The sequence below is a fragment of the Sturnira hondurensis genome, unplaced genomic scaffold, assembly GCF_014824575.4.
Source record: "Sturnira hondurensis isolate 20B ecotype Veracruz unplaced genomic scaffold, ASM1482457v3 Scaffold0018728, whole genome shotgun sequence".
Classification (NCBI taxonomy): Eukaryota; Metazoa; Chordata; class Mammalia; order Chiroptera; family Phyllostomidae; genus Sturnira; species Sturnira hondurensis.
In genome coordinates this window covers 5,738,161-5,755,335 of record NW_028091359.1, presented here as the reverse complement: position 1 = coordinate 5,755,335, position 17,175 = coordinate 5,738,161, and the positions used below count along the sequence as shown (strand labels likewise).

The 17,175-nt window shown below is 56.8% G+C and overlaps 1 protein-coding gene across 2 annotated transcripts; it reads left to right on the top strand.

The window, feature by feature from the left end:
- Nucleotides 1-3,022: 3,022 nt before the first annotated feature.
- On the top strand, nt 3,023-14,341 carry CYB561 (cytochrome b561). Of its 2 annotated transcripts, none has more exons than XM_037070372.1 (6): nt 3,023-3,639; nt 10,274-10,488; nt 11,190-11,288; nt 11,487-11,590; nt 11,967-12,124; nt 12,322-14,341. In XM_037070372.1, the coding sequence occupies exons 2-6, from the start codon at nt 10,290-10,292 to the stop codon at nt 12,512-12,514; spliced, it is 753 nt and encodes a 250-aa protein (XP_036926267.1). In that variant the 5' UTR covers nt 3,023-3,639; nt 10,274-10,289; the 3' UTR covers nt 12,515-14,341. The 2 variants fall into 2 exon arrangements, with proteins under 2 accessions (XP_036926267.1, XP_036926268.1); XM_037070373.1 differs by having other exon boundaries at nt 3,024-3,639; nt 10,277-10,488.
- The last annotated feature ends 2,834 nt before the right edge of the window (nt 14,342-17,175 follow it).

The following is a 17,175-nucleotide window of genomic DNA, read 5'->3' as shown; positions in this document are numbered from 1 at the left end:
CGAGGCCGTGCCCATCACATTCAGGGTTGCATCCCCAGTGTTGCCCAGTATTGGGCACATGGAAGGGACTCGATAAAACTGTTGTAATTACACTACCCACAATTAGAGAGGAGAGAATCTTAAAAGCAAGAGAAAAGAAGACAGTTACCTACAAAGAAGTTCCCATGAGACTGTCAGCTGATTTCTCAAAAGAGACCTTGCAGGCAAGAAGGAGCTGGAAGGAAGTATTCCAAGTCATGAAATCCAAGAACCTACATCCAAGATTGCTCTATCCAGCAAAGCTTTTATTTAGAATGGAAGGGCAGATAAAGTGCTTCTCAGATAAGGTCAAATTCAAGGAGTTCATCATCACCAAGCCCTTATATGAAATGTTAAAGGGACTTATCTAAGAAAAAGAAGATAAAAAGTATGAACAGTGAAAGGACAGCAAACTCACAGTTATTAACAACCACACCTAAAACAAAAACAAAAACAAACTAAGCAAACAACTAGAACAGGAACAGAATCACAGAAATGGAGATCACATGGAGTGAGAGGGGGAGAGAGGGGGAAAGGTACAGAGAACCAGGAGCATAAATGATAGGTATAAAATAGACTGGGGGAGGGTATGAGTAGTATAGGAAATGTAGAAGCCATAGAACTTATATGTATGACCCATGGACATGAACTAAAGTGGGGGAATGTGTGTGGGAGGGGTGTGCAGGGCAGAGGGGAATAAAGGGGGGGAATAGGACAACTGTAATAGCATAATCAATGAACTATATTAAAACAGAATAAATGGATTTTGTGAGTTTGCATCTTACACGTCCTTAGGACTGGGGCCTCCATCGCTTAGGCCTGCGGTGTTCTCTGCAGCCCGAGGTTGAGGCCTCCGCCTGAAGCATGTGCTGCACAGGCGGTAACAGGGGTTCCAGCCTGCTGCGGGCAGGGAAGCCGCACCGGGAGGGCCCGGGCGGCCAGGAGGCCCTTCCAGTCCTCCCCACATGGGGGAGCAAGGGTAGGAGTGCCGGGAAGAAACACAGGACACCCAGTTAGACTTAAATTTCAGATTAACCACAAATACATTCTTAGTATATTACGTGTAACATGTGGGACATACTTATGCCAAAAAACATATTACATTCTAATTTAATTGGGTCTCCTGGATTTTCTGAATCTGATGACCTTAGCAAGGGTAGACATGATGAGCCAGGTGCTGGGGGATCTGAGGACCCGTGCGCCTGGTACATTCTGTTCACTGTCTTGCTTCTTATTGCTCTTTACACGCCTTTGGCCAAAAAACAGGGTGAGTGCAAGGCAAGGTGTCCTGAAACGGTCACTAGTGCTATTAACCTGGGGTATCTCCCTGCATTTCAACTCTGCCCCCAGCTGCTGGACTGGACGGTCAGGGAGGGCCCCTGTGACCAGGGCGTCTTCGGAGTTGAGACTGAGCCAAATGATGGATGGGGGAATGATTGATGGTGTTCCAAAGGAGAGGTGGGAATGAACTTGGTGAGTCTGCAAACCGTAAGGGCTGGTGCAAGGGGAGGAGTTTGCATGGAAAACAGCCGGGACCACATCCTCAGTTTCCAAGAAGGGGCCTGAGGCTGCTCTCCCTGCCTGCCCCCAGCCCGGCTGTAGGGTGGCTCCCACGGCAGGAGTCTCAGCCGCAGGGAGCGGGCAGGAAGGGAAAGTGAGTGTTTGCCATCCTGGGTTGGGGATTCTGGTAACAGAGGGCAAGGCCACGGACCCCGGTACTTGACTGCAGTTTGGTGGCATCACCTGCTCTTTGCGATGGTTGGGTGGAACCGTGAGTCCTTAGAGCTAGGACCCCTTGCAGCTGGTCCCCATGGAGGTAGCTTGTGTCACTCAGAGAGCCACGTCTATCCCCTCTCCCTTTAGTCAGACCCCTGAGAGCACTCCTAAGGGGGTGGCCATGGTTGGGCCGATGGTAGTGAAAGGGTGTATGTGGGAGGGGGAAGGACCTAGAGGGCCCAGCACACAACAGCAGGAGTCTCTGTCCTGGCTCTGGAAGGGGCCGACAGCACTCTCATGGAGCTCCCAGGCCAGCCTCTTCACCTCGGTGCGTGCACTCTGCCCACCCCAGGAATGGCTCAGTTCCACACTCAGCTCACAAGGTGTTTGCTGCCTGCTGCTTGCCTGTTGGTATCCTGAGGAAACTGTTACTTAATTTAAAATGTCCGTGAACTCCATCCAGCTGGAAAGCTACTCCAACAAAGTTTATGTTCATGGAGGGTTTAAGCTCAGTCCGTCTGGGGGGGTGGGCCCAGAGATGTTTGTGCAGTGGACACCCTTGGGTGACTTGCCTTGTGCTTGAAATTATGTTCTCTCTATAAGGGGTGTGACTCCCCAAGGCCCCCTCAGGCCTGGGCCCTCCAGGAGCCTTTGGCCACTGCACTTGGGAGGCCCACAGTGCTGGGGACAGGTGGGGGAGGGGTGTTCCTTTGCTAAGGCTCCCTTATCTGACCAGGGGAGGAAACCCCATTTCTCTCCCACCCTCAGGCCTTTGGTGAGTCTTGCCAGGCTTTCAACAGGAAAAGAACCTTTTGTTCTGGACTTGCGGGAAGCCTGAGCTGGACTTGTTATCTACTCACACCATTTCCTGGAAAAAGAACCTGGAGGGGCTGCAGTAGGGGCTGGTTCCCAACCTTGGTCTTGGCACCCACCCCCTCCTTAGTGGCTGGGGCAGGGGAAGTTGCCTGGGGCAGTGTAGGCCTTCGTGAGAGGTTGGCAAGGATTGATTTTGTATCCTTAGTTTGGTTGGCCTGGGGTGTTGGGTAGTCCGTCTCAGGCAAAGGCTTGGGTAAAGGGGCAAAACGTCACCGTGTCTGTGTCTGTGTGTGTGTGTGTGAGTAACTGGGGAAGGAGGGTGTCCAGTTTTCCTGTACACTGACATCTCCCTCTGGGCTGCAACGTGGACCAAGGACTGGGTAGTGTCTGACACCTAGTGGCCACCTGGGCCCAGGGCGGGGCACCGTAGAGCCGAAGGTGAGAGGGAAGGAAGGGAGGGAATCTGGAAGCCCGGGACCCGGCCGGCCAGGCCCGCTGCGCTACCGGCTGGCGCTCCTTCCCTCTGCGACTGGGCCAGGGCCCTGCGCAGCCCATCTCCCAGACTGGCCCGCAGCCTCTGAGTTGGGCCTGGACTGCAAGGGCTCCATCCACACCCGCGGGGTTGCAGGCTCCCCCATGCGGCCCCGAACGTGGGAGACCCCGCAAGCCAGGTCTCGAGGCCCGAATTTGGAAGGTTACCCACGCTCGGGCCCAGAAGGCTGGGTCCCGGTGGCTGCCTTTTCGCACCGTAGAGCCCTGCGCCGCGGCCGGTGCCACGCGGGCCTCCAGGCCTGGGCGGGGATCTGACGGGGTCCTGCTCCGAGATCGGGGGGCGGTTGGGGGCCAGGCCCTGCCGCGAGTGAGGGGACGCGTCGGAGCACTTCCGGCCCCCGGTGACACCCTGCCTGACTGTCGTGGTGTCGTCTGCCTCCCGGCCAAGCAGCCACCACCGCCCGGTCACCATGACGACGCCTTGACTCCGAGGGCGGCGCGACTCGCGGAACCGGCTGAGCAGCCCGGGAGCGGGTGCGGCGCTAGGAGCCGGTGGGCGGCGCAGCGGGGACGAGCTCGGGCCCGGCGCCTGGCCAGGTAGGCGGCCCGGGCCGGTGGGGGCGCGGAGCCCCGGCGAGGCGTGTGGGGGGCCCAGGTGCGCGCGCAGAGGGGCCCGCGCGTGGGGGGACCGCGCACGCTGGAACAGGCCCCGCTCCGGGGGCCGCAGCGAGTCTTTCTCTGCCTTCACCTGCCGCCACACCTGTCTTTCCTGTCACCTGCTTCTCCTGGCTCGGGGGCCACGGGGCAAGGCCTGAGGTTACAGAACGTGTCCGGTTCCTGAGCCTTTGGCCCCGGGGCTACCTCTGTGGCGAGTCTCTGCGGAAGTTAGAATGGAGGGGCAGGGGACCCTAAGTTTATCTGTGGGCCTATGGCTGATATTTTGCCATGTTCTATGGCCAGGGTAGAAGTAGGGTAGAAGACTGAGAGAAGTGGATCAGCCTCCGTTGCCACGACTGGTCATTTGAAACCTGAAACCAAGACTGTCGACCGCCCTCCGCTCGGTATCAGGGCTGACCTGGCTAGACCCCTTCCTCGCTTTTCCTCCAACGTCCCCAGCTTCTTGGTGTGAGAACAGGCGTTGCTCATTTGGGAAATCCTGACTCCTCGGGTTGGCTTTGGTGGGCCCCGAACTGTGGGTACAGGGGGTGCAGAACTGCGCCGAGGGAATCTGCTGCTGCCTTTGACCCTTGAGGGGCGCAGGGCCACCTCCCCTCCCCGCGCGCCCCCTGCCCCAGGACACCAGAGAGACCGGTGTGGACCCCGGAGTCCTGACAGGTCATCCGAGGCTGGCGCCCCGCCCAGGTTCCTCCGCGCACTGACCGCCCCTCTCCTCGTTCATTCTACCTCCGCGGTCTTGGAGGATTTCCTAAGACTCAGTATTCAGTCTGTCTCGATTCTGTTCCTGCTTTTTCAGAGCAAATTAAAACAAACAGACGAAGAAAAAGGTTTGCCAACTGCTTGTAAATACTTTGATTTCTCGTGTGAAATCGGCTTGAGGCGGAAAATACGCGGCCACTTGTAAACGTTGAGGTGAGCCCCGCACAGAGACACGGCGTTACGGCCGCGCCCCCGCGTAGGAGGGGCCTCCCGAACCCTGCGGAGCCACCCTCCTCCTCCCACTTCTTCCCTGCGGGGCCACCTCTCCGTGGCCCGCAGAGCTCGGAGTGGTTCGGCGGCAGCAGAAGGCGCTGGTGGAGGAGTCTCCCCAGACCCAGGGGGTTCCGCTCCGTGGACAGCTGATGATGGACAGAGGGGAGTGAGGAGTTATCAGAGGGGGTCTTGCTGTCTGCTGCCGCCTCGCTCTCTGTAGCTCCAAACCTCATGTGTCAGCGGCTTTGGATGTGCAACTCTTCCTGTTAAGACCCGATTCAGTTTTTGTTAGATTGCTGTTGATTGAATGCCTACTGTGTGTCAGACACTGAGCTAGGCATGGGTACTTATTTATGCCACTGAGTCTTTGCTTCAGGCCAGTGAAGTGGATGAATCTCAGCATCCTCCTGCCTTACAGATGAGAAAGCAGACGCAGGGAGACTTGGAGCTCGAATCCCTCCCACCAGGGCTGCTGGCGACTTGCGCGGCGCTTTTGCCCTGTGTGGACCCCTTCCTACACGCAAATCGTATTTTGCAACCACCTTGGTCTAAAGTCAATATAGTCCAGGCTGGGTTCAAAATAACCATTTTCTTCAACCACCAGATTTATTTATTTTTAAAAGATTTTATTTATTTAGCTTTAGAGGGGAAGGGGAGATGGAGAGAAATATCAATTTATGGTTGCCTCTCATGCATACCCTGCTGGGAACTGGCCTGCAACCCAGGCATGTGCCCTGACTAGGAATTGAACCTCCATCCTTTGGTTCACAGGCCCATGCTCAGTCCACTGAGCTACACCAGCCAGGGCCCAGATTTATTTATTTTCACCCAATTTTAACAGAAAAAAGCCTGTGGGAGATAGGGGTCCCCACAAGTAATGGGAGCCCTGGCACTGAGTCCCCAGCACCCAAATGGGGGAGCGGGGTCAGTGTCTGGCTTTCACCTCTGCCCCTTCAGGGGGGCTGCTTGGATGCGAGGTGAAAAGAAAGTGCCCCATCTAGCAGCCCAGTCCTCATCTGGCCTCTCTTTTATCATATTCTAGGACATTCTAGGACAATGAAGATTTTCCCCCCTCCCCTATCAAGAAAAGATCTAGCCCCACCCCCAACACAGTCTGTTCTAATTCAGTTAAATCCCCGCTGCTGCTCAGGAGGCAGTGGCCAGGCCCCCTGCCTCAGGGCTGCAGGACCAGGCAGTGTCTGGTCCCCACAATGAGATTAGGCCTGGTGATCTTTAATGAAACAGTGGGCCTGGGAGGGAGAGTGGCACTCAGCACGTTCCAGCCCCGCGGCGCCGCCTGTCCCTGTCGATTCCATTAAGGGGAGTATGACTCCGGTGGCTGTGGGAGGGGAGGACAGGCTGTCCCAGAGATCTGCCACCCACATCCGGTGCTCTGACAGAGGAAGAAAGTGGCCATGTAAGGGACCACATGAACCCCCTTTTGTTTGAAGGCTGGTCTCTTGGGCAAGGAAACCTTGGGGATGGAGAGGGGCTGCTTTCAGGCCCTAGAAAATGCCTACATTTTCGCTCTGGGAACAGGATGCCCAAGAACAGCCAGAGTTGGGGTGGGGGGCAAACCAGTTAGGAAGGAAGGAGGTGTTCTTGCTGCCCAGACTGGGAAACGAAGGAGCATGACCCAAAGACATTCGCTTGCTAAGGAGTGACTCTCCGATTGCAAGGTTTCAAATGCAGACGTGGTTGTGGGTAGGTTGGTTCCAACCAGCCCCACTGAAATGTCTTCTCCGAATCGCCCAGTGTTGAAAACAGCCCCTCCTTGCACAAAGATGGGTTGTTAATTTTGTTGAACCGAACAAGCAATGGGGAAATGCCATTGCTGAGGGAGTCTTGCAGTTCATCCTCTCTGAAACACAGAATCACTCACTACTTTGTCTTTTTTATAAATCTGGATTTTCACGCCTGGATCTCAGTGACTGTGAGGTCGCCCATAGGTGGGGAGGCACAGGCCTGCCAGAAGTCGGCTGGTCTTTCTTGGTGTGAGTTTTCCTGGCATCCCTCACACTTGGGCTTAAAATCACCCTCAGATTGGAAGGCGGGCAGCAGGGACAGCTTGGGCCTCCGTAATTCCAAAGGTCATCCCTTATCTCTCGCTTCCTCCTGGATGCCTAGTTACCTGCAGCCCAAATGGACCAGGGGGGCTGCCTTTGGAGCAACTGACGTGAAGGTCCTGCAGCTGGCTTGCCCTCCGTCACACCTTCTCTCTTAACCATCTGTTCCCTCCCTGCCGAGTTTTGCTCCCAGGAGAGTCCCAGGGGACACCAGTGCTCACGGGATGTGGGTTTAAACAGGCTTAGCAGCATGGTGCCCCTGGGGGGCAGGGCACAGGAGGACTGGCATGGGAGGGGTGAGACTGCCTGGGAGCCCTGCTTGGCAGGCGCCCATTCAGATCCGGGACTTTCAGTGTTTTGGGAAACACGACAGCTCTGCCTGCCTGACTGGGCGCTGGAATGAGCAAGGTCACAACACCGACAGCCAATCCGCAGGCCACGGAGCGAGCGGCCGCTGGAGGGCTTCACAGTAGGGAGCTGCTCCTCTGTGTGCAGCGCAAAGTGCTCTCCGAGGCCTGGGTTAACTCGTGGCTTGAATTCTCACTGCCCTTTGCTTTAAAATCTGTCTCCGCTCTGCACCGAGTGTATGGGCTCCTTGGAGGCGGGCCTTCCCACGCAGCTTCAGGCAGCGTGTCGGGCACCGGGAGGTGCTCAGGGGACGACTGAGTGGAGCAGCTGTTTGCTGCTGGTGATTTTGGGCGTGTCATTTACCCTCTTTGAGCCCCAGTTTCATCCATCCCATTGGGAGAATACTGTTATCGTAGTGTTATTGCAAAGATGAAACGGGAGAATCGGGAGGTGCTGAGGACAAAGCGGGGGTTTGTCCCTAGTCACGAAGTCCCAGTCCTCCCCACAAACACTGGCAGGCGCCTCCACCCCACTCTGATTCCTGCCTGTCTCGCTGGGAGATGGTTGGTCGGAAAGTGCGGCCTCTGGCTGGCTCCCCACTGAGCGCAGGTCCAGGGCGACGGTCCTGTGCCACCCTGAGCTCCTGCTCCGTCCTTGATATCCACCCCACTCGGCAGAGCGAAGCGGCCGGCCCCCCAGGCAGAGCAGGCCCCTTCTGCCCTTCCTAATTCAGAGCTAATCAGATTCTGCCTGCCCTGAACTCTCTGGGGGTGAATCTAATAAAGGAGAGACCAGCATTTCTCCTCAGGACATTTTCCTTGTCGGAGTCGGGCAAGGCACGAGGCTCCCAAGGACGCTTTGGGAAGAGTGGGGCGGGCTCTCCGCCTTCAGGGGCTCGCAGGTGCCTCGGCAGCGAAGCTCGCACAGGCTCAGGAAGGGGGGACGCCAGCAAGGGTAAGCGAGCCCCGGGCTGGCCTTGGGGACACAGAGGAGGCGGCTACAGTGATGAACAGGATGCCTGTTTCAGGTCGTGGGGAGGGTGGGCCGGGGAAGTGGAGGAGGGGGCTGTCACAGGGAGCTGTGGCGAACAACACAGGCTGCAGTGTTGGAACCGCACGGTGACAGCCTCCCCTGGGTGGTGGGGGACTGGTGGGGGACTGAGACCGAGCGAGGGTCATGTTACGGAGCTGGCATTTCACCGGCAAGGAGGGAGCAAGCTGTTCTTGTGACAGGTCCACAGCCCTGTCCCCGACGCCACACTGGCAGGTCAGATGGACCGAAGGGGGTAGAGAGGTGGGGCAGGAGCTCTGTGCCCTGGCTTGGCTGGTGACAAGGAAGATGGCCAGGAGGGACTGATGGTGAGAGGCTTGGGGGAGAGCCCCCAGGACCCAGTGGCCTGTTGGCAGCGGTGGCAGGGCTGGGACCTGGAGAGGGACAACCGCACTGGGTACCTGGGCGGCCAGGAGAGGAGTGTGACTTCGGAGGGGCTGAGTCCAGAGCCTTTGAGGGTGTCTGAATAGCGATGTTAGTGGACAGTGAGAAATGGGGCTTGGATTTGGGACAGAGGACAACGCTGGCACTGGATTGCAGAATCCCAGGTCTATCCCAGCCCTTCTCTTGGGATTCCACGTCTCCATTTAGGAGTTAGTTAGGCAAGTGTGCAAAGATGGTCACATCGCGTCTGTTTAGTGAAAAACTGAAGGCTGGCTAAATGTTTAACAAGTTGAAAGATATGCATTTTCTCTAAGTTAAAGAAGCAGGCCAGAAATCGGTGTGATCCTGTTTAAAGAACGTATATACATTTCTAGAAGAAAGGATGTAAGGATATAAATCAAAGTGCTGATTTGTTACATATTTTTGCTGACCTGTGTTACACTGTAGGGAGTCTGTATTACTAATACCACCCCCCCCCTTAAATGGTGGAGTTGCCCACAGTTGTCAGACGCAGCCGAGAGAACCGGGGTGAAGACAGCCGAGCACCAGGGGGACCAGGCTGGGCCGCCTGGACACTGGTTCCCAAACAGGAAGGGTAGAGAGCGTGTGCTCGGGATTAGAGGGGTGACCCCCCCAAAGTTTCTCAGTCACTCGTCTCTGCTCAGCTGCCGTCCGTCCTCTGCTGATAAGGAAGGAGATGCAGGGTGTTCTCACAGATGCTGGGTGACTCCGGGCCCCGGCACAGGAGAGCGGACCCAGTCAGGGTGAGGGCCTGGCACGAAGGCCAGTGTGGTCCCCGGTGAGACTGTGGAGACACTGGGGGGACAGGGTTGAGGAGCCCCGAAACACACCCTTCTGTGCAGCCCCCAGAGCAAGGCTCTCCGAGCCACGCGAGCCAGCCTTTCCTGTGTGTCAGGGGAACGTGGTCTGCTGGTTCTGGCACGGGAAGGTGTGAGCTAAGCGGTGTGCATGGAATTCCCCAGGAGCTCTGAGCGGTGGGGGGCCCCCTTGTAGGTCCTGTTTCTGGTGCCTTCGGTTTTGGAAACTTCACCTGAGGACGGAGGGCAGGTCCAACCTGCCCTAGGTGGGAGAGAGAAGAGGGGGCGGGAAGGCTTCTGGCTGCTCTGTCCCCCAGGTCCCCTCAGGCACGTGGGTCCAAGCATATGTGTCCCCTGTAGTGCTGGAGGTCTGCTCCCGGGCTGGGCCTGGGCTGAGTGCCGGGCAGGACTCCTCTGCTCCAGTTTCCAGGTCAAAAACCAGGCATGGGGGAGGCAGGCTCCCCATGTCTCATACCAGATGTACTTCATGATCCACCTGGAAGGAAAAACCGTGACTGACCCTGTACCTTTAAGGAATTTGTTCATTTCTTTGTATTTCATCTATGAACCCCACCCGAGAAAGCCCAGGACCTCAGGAAACAGAGTGAAGCGCAGACATCGGACCCCTCCTGTCTCCCCAGAATTTGGAGAGCACCTTTACTTGCACCTTCTTTGCATGTGGAACTTGGGCCATTGCAGAGCAGGACAGCTGGGCCCTCCCACTAAGCTGCTCCGGGATTCCAAAGTGGAGGATGGGTGTGGGTGGGCCTAGGAGCCGGGCTGGTGAGCCTGCCTTATTAGCATTACGGTATCAGCACAGGGTGGGGGAGAGGGCCGTGGCAGGGGTGAGGGGACAGGGCCCATCGGTCACTGGGAGGCTGTGGGCAGCCCCTCTGAGCTCTGCTCTCTCTCCTGCAGCTGCCACCTCAGCATGGAGAGCCCTGCCAGCCCCAGCACCGGAGCGCTGCCCTACTATGTGGCTTTCTCCCAGCTGCTGGGCCTGACTATGGTGGCTGTGACTGGCGCTTGGCTCGGCCTGTACCGGGGCGGCATCGCCTGGGAGAGCGCCCTGCAGTTCAATGTGCACCCCCTGTGCATGGTCATAGGCCTGGTCTTCCTGCAAGGAGACGGTGAGTCCTGCCTGGCTGCCCCCCTCACCCTGGAGGTCTCTCCCTGTTAGACAAACCTAAGATCCTAGAAAAGAGAGAGAAGGAAGCTGGCTTGGAGCCTGGGGGCTCTGGGAGTCCAAACAGGGCCCTGACATGGGTGGAAGGCTCCGCCGTTCCACCTGGTAGCAGCCCCTTCACCTCTTGCTTTGATAAGGACTGTGGGTGCCTCACAGGGAGGAGGCTGGGCTGCGTGGGAGCTGAGCCATTTGAAATGGTGGGGGGGTGGGGGGGGTGAGGAATGTCAGACTCGGCAGCCCTCTCTCCGGGGGAGGAGCAAGGTGGTACTGGCCCCCAGCCTGATTACCAGGAAAGTAGTGGCTATCTGGTCAGCCTTCCATATTAGACTATTCGAGGACCATCATAGCAATAAGGGGAGCCCAGAAACTTGGGGACACCTGGGTGTGACTGCATGATGAAACTAAAACACAGCCTGGAATACAAGGGACACCTGAGGTGGATGGATGGGCCACACAGGGCCCAGCCCCAGGGCTCCTGCTGGGGCTGTGGAGGCTTGGTTTCTCCTCCACCTCCTGGGACTGGGGTACTCAGAGGAGCTCCCGGCTCAGGCCGCCCCTCAGCCCAGGGGGCTGCTGGCTGCAGAGGCAGGACGGCCTGGGGGGGGGCGGGGGAATACACAGATGTTCCCTTGCTCCCCCCTGCAGCCCTGCTGGTTTACCGAGTCTTCAGGAAGGAGGCCAAACGCACCACCAAAGTCCTGCACGGACTGCTGCACATCTTCGCTCTCATCACCGCCCTGGTGGGTGAGTTCCTAGGCGAAGCACCCAGCCTCCCCCGCCCCAGCTCCCCCTCTGCCCACCCCCCCACTCCAGGAGTCCCAGGCTGGGACACTGGCTGCTGGAACGAGCCCAGAAGGCTCGGTTAGTCGGGTTTCTCTTGGGTCACCCCCCTACTCCCTCCCCCCATCAGCCTGTCCTCACACGTCCCCGTCTCTGGTCCAGGCCTGGTCGCGGTGTTCGACTACCACAGGAAAAAGGGCTACGCGGACCTGTACAGCTTGCACAGCTGGTGTGGCATCCTCGTCTTCGTTCTCTACTTTGCCCAGGTGAGTCCTTCCAGCCCCACAGGCACAGGGGTGGGGGGAGGGGGAGGGAGGGGCCCAACCTGTGCACCTGCCACAGAGGGCCCATTTTCCGCGGGCACACCCACAGGTGAAGGGGGTGCTGCTTTCGGATTCTGAAATGGGTACAAAGCCAGGACTTTACAGGTGACGGGGCCTCAGATTCCCGCATCCTTCCAGGACATAATGTGGCCACAGGCCTCCTGCTGGACCGTTTCCACAGTGCTTAGTGCCCCCACCCCCACCACTGCACCGCTCTTAAGGGGAGGAAACCCGTGGGTGGGCGGAGGGGTTTGCAGCCTGTCCAGGTGTCCTCGGGTGGGTCAGTCTGACCCAGTCCCCGCCTCACCTTTCCTTCCAGTGGCTGGTGGGCTTTAGCTTCTTCCTGTTCCCGGGCGCCTCGTTCTCTCTGCGGAGCCGGTATCGCCCCCAGCACATCTTTTTCGGCGCCTCCATCTTCGTCCTCTGTGTGGGCACAGCCCTGCTGGGCCTGAAGGAGGCGCTGCTGTTTAAACTCGGGTGAGTGTCCTGCGCCCCTGGGCCTCTGCCCCCGGAGTCAGACCTCTGTGGAGTCAGCCACACAGTGGCTTTCTCTCCAGCGGGGGGGGGCGAAGGGTCCAGGGTTGCACTGAGGCATCTTTCTGGCTCTGGGACAAATGGCACGTGGCCTCGTGGTGACCCCGTGGGTGGCTTCTCCCTCCCACCCTGACCTGCAGGGCCAAGTACAGCACGTTCGAGCCTGAGGGCGTCCTGGCCAACGTGCTGGGCCTGCTGCTGGCCAGCTTTGGTGTGGTCGTGCTCTACATCTTGACTCGCGCCGACTGGAAGCGCCCCCGCCAGGCCGAAGAACAGGCGCTCTCCATGGACTTCAAGACACTGACCGAGGGCGACAGCCCCAGCTCCCAGTGACAGGCTGCACTGGGCCTGCGGGGAGGGAGGGCCCAGTCATGGGGGCCTCCTCAAGCCCCCGTCTTTCGCACAGCCTCTGAGGCTGCGGGTGGATTCCTGGCTCAGGAGGTGCTGGCCAGAGTTGGGGGAACAGTGCGTCCCTCTGAGCAGTGATTTCTGGGCTGTAGGGCTTGGCCACCTCTGCTTCCCCCTCCTCGCTGCTGCTTTAGTGTCCTGTCAGTCATGTGCAGACCCCTGCCTGTGTTGTTCCTGTCACTCCCTCAAATGGAGCAGCTTTGCACAGGCGTCTGGGGGCCGTCAGTCCTGTTCACAGAAACTCAGATCCCTAAAGGAGACAGCACCTCCCTCCCCACACTGTTGGGGCAGTGGGTGCTGGGCCAAGTCCAAAGGCTGTGGGAGAAACCTGGGGCCCCAGCAGCAGGCCTGGCAAAGTCAAGACTTGCTTTGTGTGACTGAATTCAAACCAGGAGTTTCAGATGGGCCTGGGTGACACGTGGTCTGAATGGGCCGGGTCTCTGGCAGTGGAGTGAGTGATGTTATGGGTAAACTATGTTGGTGTTCAGAGCCAGGTCCCCCGCAGAGGGGAGGGACTGGCCCCTGGGAAGCTCTGGAGATGTGGCTTTGGCCCAGCTGTGCTCTTGAGCCTTCCCTTCTTTTAACTCTCTGGCCCCCGGATGGCTTTGCTGGGTAAGGGGATGGGGCCTCAGACACACCTGCCCTCAGCTGCTGGAGAGGGAGGAGGGGCTCCATGTGCAGGCCGGGGTGGGTGGTGACTTACCTTGCGGCTGGGGCTATGGTTCCCATGGTCCCCACCCTCAGGAGCCAGGGCAGGCACTGTTCTGACCAGAGGCTGACCATGCAAACCTTCTGGAAAATGAAAAGCTGCTCCACTTGCCCCGTTCCACTCTGTCGACGGGGGAGGCGGGGTGGGGAGGGCAGCCTTCTTCCGTTCAGGAGGACAGCCTCCCCCTCTCCCTGACAGGGCCCTTCTCTGTGGGACGTTGGGACTGAGTCTGAATCACACTGATCCCCCAACCCCACACGTGTGCTGTGTTGTCGGCTGAGTCACTGCTTGGCTTCAGCTTAGAAATAACGTGGTCATGGCATTGACCTTGTGTGTCTTGGACTTGGCGAACGCTCTCTCCTTGTTTTCCTTGTTTTGTGGGCTTTGAGGAGCTTGACACAATTCAAGACACACAGTTGATGTAAATGAAGAAATCAGTAACATTTCCAAATCTGACCATCCCTTTTTTTAACGGTTGCCTTTTTTCGGAGCTCCATGCTACCTTAGAGAAAGGGGCTATCTCCTCTGCCGCTGGGATCTGTGATGCTCAGCGTTGGCCCAGGGCCTGCCTCAGGCCCCTGTGCTTCTCAGCAGGTGGCTGTGGTCCAGCGCCCTTCTCCCCGGGGTGCCTGGCTGCCCAGGCTCCCGCCGCCCAGCCTCTCCGGGCTCCCCTGCAGCTCGCCCAACGAGGGTGTTGGCTCGGTTAGACTGCGCTCAGCAGGGGTGTCATCGATTCTTTCGTCACTTGGCACACACTTGTGCAATCCAACGTTTACACGTGAGAAAGCTCCACCTTACACAAACTACCAAAGTACAACTGTGGGTCCCCTTTGCCAGAATGCCACATAGAGAAACGGAACCTCAGGTTTGCAATAAAAGTCTGTCAAGCCATCTGTTTGCCAAAGTGGATGTTGGATGACTAAGCAGCAAAAAGGCCTCAGAAAGCTGATCTGTGGTGGTTTATTTTATTTTGTCTGTGACCAGTCTTTTCTGAAACATAATGTAGTGTTGATGCAACAGATGATTTAATAAATGTCTGCAGCGGATGCCTCTCCTGTGACCTTCATTTCTCCTGACAATGAAAGGAGCCGGCGCTTTTAGCAGAGTTGGCTACATGGAGACGGTTCTACTAGAGAGGAGCAGAGCGCCCCTGGGCTGGGCGCGGAGGTAGGTGGAAACGGCCCCTAACTGTCCAGTCTCTGGACCAGTGCGGGGCTCTTCCACGGCCCCTAACTGTCCAGTCTCTGGACCAGTTCGGGGCTCTTCCACGTGGCTCGGGAAGCCTTTTCTCACCCGGAGAGTGGCCTGGAGGGTGGAGCTGTAAGGGCCCGATGAAGGCCGCAGCAAGAGGTTCCCTCTGTATCCCATGAACTCATTTTCTTCTAAAAATATGCCTGTTCCTTAAGAAGAGCAGCAAAGCTTTGAGAACAAGCCGAGATTCCCCTGGAGATCACTTCTTGAGGCTGAGCAGATGTGTTTAAGGAAGTGCTGGGTGGGATTTCACCAGGATGCACCGTGTGCTCCTGAAAAGCGCTGCCCCTTCCAGCAACTCCAGGACTTAAATTAACCAGGAGCAGATCCTCTGATGAGGGAGATAGTCCTTTGGTGACATGAACTCTTCCTAACATTTCCTTTATTTTCATTGTGGTGTCTGGTTTCTAACGTATGGACTAGCGGTCTTTGCTTTATGCATCCTTAGAGTCTTATCTTCTGAGCCAAGAGCTTCTGAGCCAAAGCTTCTACGTGGAGCTTTATTTGCTTAAAAACACACAAAGCATGTTGCTAGATACATGTCACAGGTTGATCTCTCAGTCAAGGTCAGGGCTGCTGGTTCTCAGGGTGAAGGCAGAGGCGTCCCGGCCCCATGAGTGGTGACTGTGGTACCTCACCTCTGGCCTTTGCACTAGCCTCTGAACCTTAAGGGTCTGTGTGTGTGTGAATATTCAGTCTGTCCCAGACAGGACGATGCCTCTCCCTCCACAGTGTGACTTGTTCACCTCCTCAGGCGGGACCACCCCTTCTCACTGGGTTTGGAGCCCTCAAGGTACCAAAGTTATTCCTCTTCACCATGGCCGAGCCGTTTCTCCAAAGAGGCATGAAGTAGCATTTCCCGGGCTTCCCTTTGACCCACTGCCTGTGCTCCTTCTGCTGTCTCGCAGGCGCTTGCTTTTCTGAGGCAGCGGGCAGCAGGGCCCAGGGGAGAACCAGTCCAGGCAGGTCTTACCCAGGGCCCCACCTTTACCTGTGTTGAGCAGTTTCAGCTCAGGACCTGCCTCCTCATCTGTGCTCCGGAGAGAACAATGTCGTCTGTCAGAAGTCATGTGAAGAAAAAACTAGAGAACACGTGTGAAGTCCCTATCACAGTGTCCGGGACATAACAGGCATCGCAAGAGAGGTCATGACAGTGGACTCTGCGAGTGCTGTCTTGTCAGAGGGAGCTCCCTTCCGACCACAGGCCTTCCAAACACAATACCCTTATTAGGAACGCTCTGCCCTTGTTCTGGGAAGAGAAGGACTTGGTTTCCAATTTCTCATGCCCCTCCAGCTTCCATTTTTAAAGCTGAAAGAGGATGACTTGGTGCGCTGCCTGCCTTGCTATTTGAACTTGCTATTTGCTGTTAGCTGCTGTTCTCTGTGTGGTTTTTAAATAAGGTTCAGGGCAAATTCCTTTTTAAGAATTGGCTTTTAAGGAATCACTACCTTTCACCTTTCTTCCAATGTCCCAGGAATCCTTAAAAAGCTCCCCACCCAGGCCCCCCCGCAACCACTTATTCATTTTTGATTTTTAATGGGCTAACTGGAGCCGCCCAGGAACAGCTCCCAGTCTGAGGTGATTCCTTCCTGAATCTTCTCCTTCATAAACAAGCCCCACGTGCAGGCCAGGACAACTGTGCACGCCTGGCGTTTCCTTGCTTCCCTGGCATTGGTTGGTTGGGGGAAGCGGACGCGGTCACCCAGCAGGCATGTTTGTTCAGCACAATCTGGCGTGCAGAGGAAGTGGTCTCCTTCCTTGCTTGTCCCTGAAGTGGACAGAGAGGTAGCAGCTAGGCAGGAAAGGCTGCAGGACTCTGTGCCGGCTGCTGTTTAAAAAAGGTATTGAATCTCCAGCCAGTTTCAGGAAATCTGCAGCTTCTTCATTCACAATGCAGCTGCCTAGCTCTCTATGTAGTGAGGACTGGAATTTCCGGCCAGATTTGTGAAGAAAATACAAAGCCACCAGAAGTAGGGGGTTCCAGCGTTGACCAAGTTAGCCTTGGGAACTACAGCTAGAGCGTCTCCGCGCCCCACCCCCCCAACCCCCTCAGGGCACACAGTCTCTAAACTTAATAGCTCTGACAGTCCTCTTCAGACTTGGGTTTTGGTGTGGTATCTGGATTGGGTGCAGCCTCAGCTATTCAAATGGAACAAGAAGTCAGTGCCCCCTTGGTAAGGCTGGAGAAATGCTTCATTGAAGGAAAAGCCTCCCCTTCTCAATAAACGCAGTGAGCTTCCGCTGACAGGCCCTGGGCTGTTTTCTAGCTGAGTGCCTATCACAGTGTCCAGCTCCGAGGAGGTGCTCAATCGCTTCAGGGAGTGGATAAAGCCTGAAGGGGTGATTCTGAATGTCCCACAAGAGACCAACCAAATCATCACGTATTTGGCCTTCACCTTAACCCGCCAAAGTCAGCCTTGGGGGAGCTTCCTGGGTGCTGCAGGCCTCGTGAGGGTGAGCCTGAGCCAGCTCCCTGGACAGTGTTTTAATGGAAGGAGAAAGCACGACAACGCCTTGTTTTTCCAAGTGTTACCCATTTATAAATAAGTACATTTGCTTTCATACATACAGTTCATTGTACAGATGGCGATCTGTATACATGGGCAGGAAAATGCATTCATTTAA

What these genes read in the sequence shown, in the direction of transcription:
- CYB561 (XM_037070372.1), top strand. Translation starts at nt 10,290, where the DNA reads ATGGAGAGCCCTGCCAGCCCCAGCACCGGAGCGCTGCCCTACTATGTG. An exon ending in TCTCATCACCGCCCTGGTGG is followed by an intron (nt 11,289 to 11,486) that starts GTGAGTTCCTAG and finishes TCTCTGGTCCAG; the next exon opens with GCCTGGTCGCGGTGTTCGAC. An exon ending in GCGCTGCTGTTTAAACTCGG is followed by an intron (nt 12,125 to 12,321) that starts GTGAGTGTCCTG and finishes CCTGACCTGCAG; the next exon opens with GGCCAAGTACAGCACGTTCG.